We start from the raw sequence: 7,884 nt of genomic DNA, 5'->3' as shown, positions 1-7,884 counted from the left end.
AGTGTAACTGTTTTCTTCATGTTCAGATCGTTAACCCGCCACCTTAGGTGTATGTGGCTGGCGCCTTAGCCGGTTGAGCTATAGGCGCCGAGCCGAGATGTACTTTTCACTATAAAATAATGTTATAAAATAATCGAAATGCTACAGTGGATTTACATTTCCTGATCTTTTTTTGTGTTGGCTGTTACACAATTTACTCTCACTTGTATTAAAAATAATTTGGATTACTTTAACAGCAGTGCAAGTCAATTTTTAAGGTCACTTGGTTTTATTGCAGAGATAAGGTTTTGTATACAGATGTAATAGTTTGTTTCTAAATAATATTCTCTCTTTTATACCTACACACCATTTTTTGAAGGTCTACCAAGTGACAGACTTAGTCCTGGGAACTTGGGATGCCATGTAGAATAAGACCTGATTCTTATCAAGGAGCTTCCAGGATACTGACTCATCTGACTATCTTTTCAAAATATGAATATCTGCCATCTTTTAAACTCATATATCTAGTGTACAGTGAGATTGGAAAAGTAATGCTTAACTATGCTTCTGTGTACTTCATATAGGTTGTTAAGAGCACAAAAAAGTAAAAGTTCATTTTCCCCAGGCATGCCTGCTATATGTAACATGCACTTTTTCAGGTAATGATCTTGACCTGGGAACAGCTCAGTCTTCCCACCACCAAATCCCCAGATACAGCAGCACCTTCCCCTCATTTTAGTCATTTTTCCTGACCTCAGCAGTATCTGACACACTCCATGAATCTCTCCCTTGCCATTTCCTGATTTCCATGATACCCCAGTCTCCTGATTATGTCATATTTTCTAGAACTTTTTGTCAGGTTTTGTTTTCCAGCTCCTCCTTTTCTACCAGACCTAGTAATGTGGGCAATTCTCAGAGCTCAGTCCTAATATTCTCACTCTCCCTCTGGAGCCACGTCACCTGGGTTTGAAAGCCACCTCCTCCACTTACTAGCTGTGTGACTCTGGGCAAGTTACCTAGCTTCTGTGTGTCTCCGTCTCATCGTCTATAAAAACATGGGTAATAATTTTACCCTTCTCATAGCCTTGCTGGGAAAATTAAATAGTATATTTGATACATGTAAGACACTTAGAAACATGCCTCGCACATAGTAGGCATTCAATAAATACTACTCATCATTATAGTTGAAATTATTAAGGGATCTCATTTATCCATATGGCTTTAATAACATCTGTATGCCCACAACTTCCACATTCATAATTTCAAAATTATTAAATCTAGTTAAAACCTTTTTTATAAGCTTAAAATCTGCATCTAACTGGCTCATTAACATCTTGAATTAGGGTCAGCGCCTGTAGCTCAGAGGGTAGGGCATTGGCCCCATATACTGAGGGTGGCGGGTTCAAACCTGGCCCTGGCCAAACTGCAACAAAAAAATAGCTGGGTATTGTGACGGGCACCTGTAGTCCCAGCTACTTGGGAGGCTGAGGCAAGAGAATCACCTAAGCCTAGGAGTTGGAGGTTGCTGTGGGCTGTGTGATGCCATGGAACTCTACTGAGAGCAATAAAGTGAGACTCTGTCTCTATTAAAAAAAAAAAAGAATATCTTGAATTAGGTGTTTTACAGGAATCATAAAACTTCTAACTTAATTTTCGATCTCTTTCTCTAAATTTAGCCTGTTTCGTCTATCAACTTGCTCATTCTAGAAACCTGGAAGCTAATTTCTCTTTAACCAGGTTTCTCTTCTTCATCATTTCATATGCAATCATCACCAGCTTTTGCCAATTTCGTCTCCAAAAGTACATCTTGAACTGCCTCTTTCTCATCTCTTCTCCACTGCTATCACCTACCCCAGGCAGCCGTCTTCTCTCACCTGGACTAGTGAATGACTGGCGGGGTGGCCTCATTATCAATACTTGGTGTGCTTTCATTCATTCTCCACAGAGCCGTCACCTGTTAGGAAGCAAATGGGAGCATGTCACTTCCTGCTTCCCCGAAGCATGTAATATTAAAATCTAAAGGCAAATACCCAGCATGCTCAATACTAAGATGAGACCAATAGATAAACAACTACACTCCCACACCAGAAAAAACATAATTAAATTCAAGTAGGGGGAGGGAAGGAGAGGAAAAAGGGAAGGGGCTTGGTAAACTCTCCCGTAATTGGCACAATGGAAGGACACGCAGCACACTTCCTGGGTGAAGGGCTCAACTACCACTCGCCTAACAAACACAAACAATGGAACCTAATCATTCATACCTTTAGCATTGGTCTGGGGAAAAAAAATCCTGCAAAAATAAATAAATAAAATCTAAAACCACTACACTGGCCTACAAGGTTCTGCATGAACTTCTCTCTCCTGCCTCGTCTCAAACTACTCTCTTCCTTTCTTTATCTTCATTTTTCTAACTTGAAAGCTCTTCCGCACATCAGGCTTTTACCCAAGCTTTTCCCTCTGCCTGGAATATTCTTCCCTCCACTCTTTACCTGGCCGACTCCCACTCAACCTTTAGAAACCTTTCAATGCTACTTCCTCAATGCCACTCTATATTACAGACCTGTTATTTTCTTTCATAGCACCCTGCCTTCTTTCCCTCTTAGACTTACCATGATTTGTAAATATGTTTATTAATACGATGAGCATGACTATAAATTCCAAGGGGGACACTGTTTTGTCCGTGATTATTGGCATAATATATGCTCTCAAAAAATATTTATTGAATGATTGAATGGATGAATAAATAAACACAGTTATTCTAAAGATGTAGTAAAGAAAAAAAATGGTTTAAAAGAGTTTCTTAGTAATTCATCAAGAACAAGCTATTTGGGAGATATATAATTTGTTGCTGGGGCTATTCTTTTATTTTGTGTGCCAGGAAACATTCAGATGAATACCCCAAGGAAATCAGTGGGCAGAAGTGAGCAGGAGCTAAAGTGGGGCTTTAGCCGAATAAGCTCCGGAGGCTCCTTTTCAGTGATGGGAGTTCCACCCAGCTCCCATCCTGATGTGTTTCCACCATGCAAAATTATTGACCTGGAAGCTGTAAAAGTGGAAGAGGAGGTGACCCTATCTTGGACAGCACCCGGAGAAGACTTTGATCGGGGACAGGGTATGTTTGCCCATTTCATTACCTATTTTCCACAAGACAGCCCTTCTAACAACTATGTCCGGGGTTAGTTGGATGAAATTAGCTTTGTGGGGAGGGTTAGAACTGAAGAATCTGCAAAGGATTGTCATGAAAAGCTCTGAGTTGCTGATAAAGCCTTCAATCCTAGAGTGCAGGGAGAATGAGTCAGCTGCCCCAGGATTTAAGGCGCTCTGATTAACTCACTGACACTAATCATCCAGAAACCTGGATAGGACCATAAATAACCATATACATGACAGTCTATTCAGCAGAAATGGGTTCTGTATTATAGAGCATGTGCTTCCCAATACTGCAGACAAGTATTTTTCTGAAAATTGGAGAGTGAATATTTATTCATGTATTTATAAGTCAGGTTTAGGGGAACATTTCCCATAACTCTTGCAAACTTTGGTGCACTTTTCTCCCCCGCTTCTGGCCACCATGTTTATTAAGAAGGCTGGGATCAGCACTCGAATTCCAGGCTTCCCTATCCTTGCCTGGGTAAACATGTCGAAGTACCTTGCTTCTACTTTCCTTTTGGTAAGACTTCTGTTAACTCTCAGGCTTCCTCTTAGATTATCTTTTTCCAGATTTTTACTCAATTGTTACAACATCATTTATTGAGAAATTTTTATTCTCCCCCACTAGTTTGAATTCCACCTTAATCATATACTAAATTCCTGAATTTAGTTTGGCCTACTTTTGTATAGAAGTCTATTGATGCACCTGTCCCACAGTGCCTTAATTATTGAGGCATTATAGTGTTTCCAGATCTGGTAGATTTGGTCCTTCCACACTACTATTTTTTAGACTTTACATGTTTATTTTTACAAGTTTATTTTCTATATAAACTTTATAATGAGTTTGACCTGTTAAAACAGAAAGTAGAGGTGTTTTTAGTAGAATCACATGAAATTCACAAGATAACTTAGGGAAAAACAATATCTTTGCTGTATTGAATCTTGCTTTTCAAAAAAAATAAGTCCTCTTGTTCACATTTTAATATGAGTCCTGGTGTGGTGTTTTAAAGTTTTGCTCATACTCAGATTTCTTATCAGGTTTATTCCTAGGTATTTCGACTACTGTATTGCTATTCTTATTAGTCATTTTTTTTTTTTTTTTTTTTTTGAGACGGAGCCTCAAGCTATCCCCCTGGGTAGAGTGCCATGGCATCACGCTCACAGCAACCTCCAACTCCTGGGCTCAAGCGAGTCTCCTGCCTCAGCCTCCCAAGTAGCTGGGACTAGAGGCACCCGCCACAATGCCTGGCCATTTTTTGGTTGCAGCCATCATTGTTGTTTGGTGGGCCCGGGCTGGGGATTCGAACCCACCACCTTAGGTGTATGTGGCTGGCGCCTTAGCCGCTTGAGCCACAGGCACCGAGCCCTTATTAGTCATTTCTAATGAGACTCAAAGAGACTTAACTTTTCCATTTTTTCTATTTCAGCTACAAGCTATGAAATAAGAATGAGTAAAAGTCTACAGAATATTCAAGATGACTTTAACAATGCTATTTTAGTGAATACATCAAAGCTAAGTCCTCAGCAAGCTGGTACCAGAGAGATATTTACATTTTCACCTAAACTTCTCACAAATGGACTTGAACATCAACCCAATGAAGAGACACAAGAAAGCCACAGAATTTATGTGGCAATACGAGCAGTGGATAGGAACTCCTTAAAGTCTGCTGTCTCTAACATTGCCCAGGCATCTCTGTTTATCCCTCCAAATTCTGCTCCCATACCTGCCAGAGATTGTCTAATATTGAAAGGAGTTTTAACAGCAGTGGGTTTGATAGGACTAATTTGCCTTATTATAGTTGCAACACACTATACTTTAAACAGGAAAAAGACAGCAGGTAAGAAAGAGAATGGGGCAAAATTACTATGAACAAATGTACAGAATACCTTCCTTCTTAGATATAAGACTTACAATCTTTGTACTTTTTCCAACGACATGGAAAAGATAGCATGGCAGTCCCAAGTGAGAAGGTCAAGATAACGTCAAAACTGTATTAAAATGCATTGAGTATTTTATAATACAGATCAGAATCCCACTATGGTAAACGAATAAAAGATTCCTTTATAATACTCATTTTACAGGGAGAAATTAGAAAATTCTAGACCTTGGCTATGGAATAATAATAATAAATTATTCTTCAAAGTAATACCTTAAAAGCAAGTAAAGGGCAATGTTGAATCAGAGTCAAGAAAAGCTCATTGTATTGCAGTGGAAAATCAGCCCCAAGTGTAGAAAAGGGGGTTAGGTCTGAATTATGCAGTATAACTGTCTATATGAAGTAAGTGAAGCAATCATTTACTTACTTTGAAAATTTTTCATTTCTCCTTATTTATACAGAATAGGTTGCTTGTTTACAGCTAACAATCAAACTGCATTTTTTTTTTTTTTTTTGGTGAAGCCCCTATCATAATCTTCACCTCTTGCCATTTGGTTAAATATGCCACAGATCAAATCCACCACTAGTGTTCAAAGATCTTTTTTTACTATAAGAGGTAACCTTAAAAATATGGGTATTATCTTTGTTCCTTCAAACTGGTTTTATAACAAAGTGTATTGAATTCATTGTTTATAAGATTCTGCTCCCATCAAAATAGCTTTCTAAGTTATTTACCAAGGGCAGGGGATGTAGAAAGCACAGGTCATAAGGAAATAAAAACCAATCTTTCATTTAATTTTACTTCCTTTTATTTTTCTAAAGACTATTAAATAGAATCATTTGCTTTTTAAAGACCTTAAAATTTTGATGAATTAATACAAACCATAATGTATAATAGATAATAAGTTTTATAGCCAGAACCAATTAAGAATAAAAATTAGATTATGTTTTGGGGTTATAGAGAGGGAAATGTAGAAAATTGGTACAGGAAGAAAAAGGCAGCATGAAGTCCCAAGGGAGAGACTCAGAAGAGTGCTGAGAAGGAAAAGACCATCAAATCTCTTTAACAACACCTCCTTGTAGCTTATACTATATAGCCCGTGTTTGGCCTGTTACCGTCTAAGACACAGTGCCTAAAGTTTTGCAGCTGGGAGATTTAACACGCTTGCAGCCCACTTCCTAGCTGGAAAGTCAGTCCCTCTTTCCTCTATCACAATCATGCCCATTAGCCTGGAATTTGTTACTCATTAATTTCAAATTTGGCTGGTGAAATACAGAAACAGGGTGTGGTTTCATGTCCTCAAATATTTTCCTCATTTTAAAAAAAGGAAAATGGAGAGTTAACTGAGTAATACAGAGTTCTATTCTGATTAATGGCATAGCTACACAAAAGTGGAGCCAGTTTCTCAGACAACTCCTGTCTAGTTAAGAAAATGTCAACAGATTTTACCAAGGGATATTTAACTCTTTCAAGGGAGTTGAATCTAGGGATTTTACCAAGAAATATTTAACTCTTTCAAGATCAATTAGTGGGAAGGCAAATGTAGCTTTAAAGGAACTTGGTGGGTTTTTTGTTAATCTTGTTTTCCATTTTGTAGACTTAGTAATGGAATAAATGGACTAAGTCTAGGAATTAGTTAAGTGTAAGAGGCAAAACTATGGAGTCTAAAGGTATTAAAGCAACAGATAAATATAACAGGGTGGAAAGGGCCAAAAAGTGGGTCAGGTGAACAATGTTCTGTGGCTGTGAGGACTGAAACCATTAGACAACAAGAAAGATGTGGTAAACATAGGAAAACAACAGATTTAGAGATCCCAGCAATAGATAGAACAGAGTCACTGTAAAGGCCCTGTTGGTGCAGAATAAATGATAAAAAAAAAAAAAATAGAAACAGGAGAATCGGGCCAAATAAAATGAGGAACTATAAAGCACTGGTCACTTCTAGAATACCACATAGTGACATCATTGAAGACATGAGCTGAGATTATATGAAAACAAAATTGTAGGCCAGATGCATAGTGAGACTATCTCAAAAAAAAAAAAAAAAAAAGAAAGAAAAAGAAAAAATCATGAAAAAGCAAAAATGACCTGTGAGACAATTATCAAGACTTCTGAGACACTACTGTAAATGGGTCTTAGAGAAATAAAGAAGAGAGAAAACAGGACATAAAATATTAAAAGAAATATTTAAATTTTATTTTATTTAAACTATCAATGGACAGATCTAAGATGTTCAAGTGAACCTAAAGTAGGATCTATACAAAGCAAACAGCCAGGCATATCATAGATAATGGTGAATGACTGAGGAGAACCAACTGAGGCCACAAGATGATAAGATGACTTCTTTTTTTTTTTTATTGAATGGTAACTGTGTACATTGATGCACTTTGGAGGTACAGTGTGGTGTTTTCACACACAATCCAAGACACTTCCATCAAGATAAGATGACTTCTTAAAGTGCACAAAGAAAAATCTGCCAACATCAAACTGTATCAAGCAAAAATAACTTTCAAAATTAAGGCAGCTAATTAAAGGATGTATGTTGTAACCCCTTTAGTATCCATTAAAAACAGAGAATGGCATATCTAAAAAACTAATACATGTGATAAAATGCAACACTAAAACTACCCAATTAATCCAAAGGAAGACAAGAACAATAAAACAAAGGACAGAAGGGAATAACATAAAGAAAATGGTAAAATTTGGGAGGTGCCTGTGGCTCAGTGAGTAGGGCGCCGGCCCCATATACTGAGGGTGGCGAGTTCAAATCCAGCCCTGGCCAAACTGCAACAAAAAATAGTTGGGTGTTGTGGCAGGTGCCTGTAGTCCCAGCTACTTGGGAGGCTGAGGCAGAAGAATTGCCTAAGCCCAGGAGTT

General features: G+C 38.0%; 1 protein-coding gene across 1 annotated transcript in view; it reads left to right on the top strand.

Moving 5' to 3' along the window:
- The window catches only part of LOC100953736 (calcium-activated chloride channel regulator 2), a 35,747-nt gene extending 30,748 nt beyond the window's left edge, over positions 1-4,999 (top strand). Inside the window, exons 14-15 of the mRNA XM_023509883.1 lie at positions 2,858-3,091; positions 4,557-4,999. Of these exons, the coding sequence (XP_023365651.1) occupies positions 2,858-3,091; positions 4,557-4,999 (677 nt within the window). The remainder of the gene's footprint in view (positions 1-2,857; positions 3,092-4,556) is intronic.
- The last annotated feature ends 2,885 nt before the right edge of the window (positions 5,000-7,884 follow it).

Source organism: Otolemur garnettii, unplaced genomic scaffold (assembly GCF_000181295.1).
Source record: "Otolemur garnettii isolate 467f Iridium unplaced genomic scaffold, OtoGar3 scaffold00010, whole genome shotgun sequence".
Classification (NCBI taxonomy): domain Eukaryota; kingdom Metazoa; phylum Chordata; class Mammalia; order Primates; family Galagidae; genus Otolemur; species Otolemur garnettii.
This window is presented reverse-complemented; position numbering and strand designations above follow the sequence as displayed.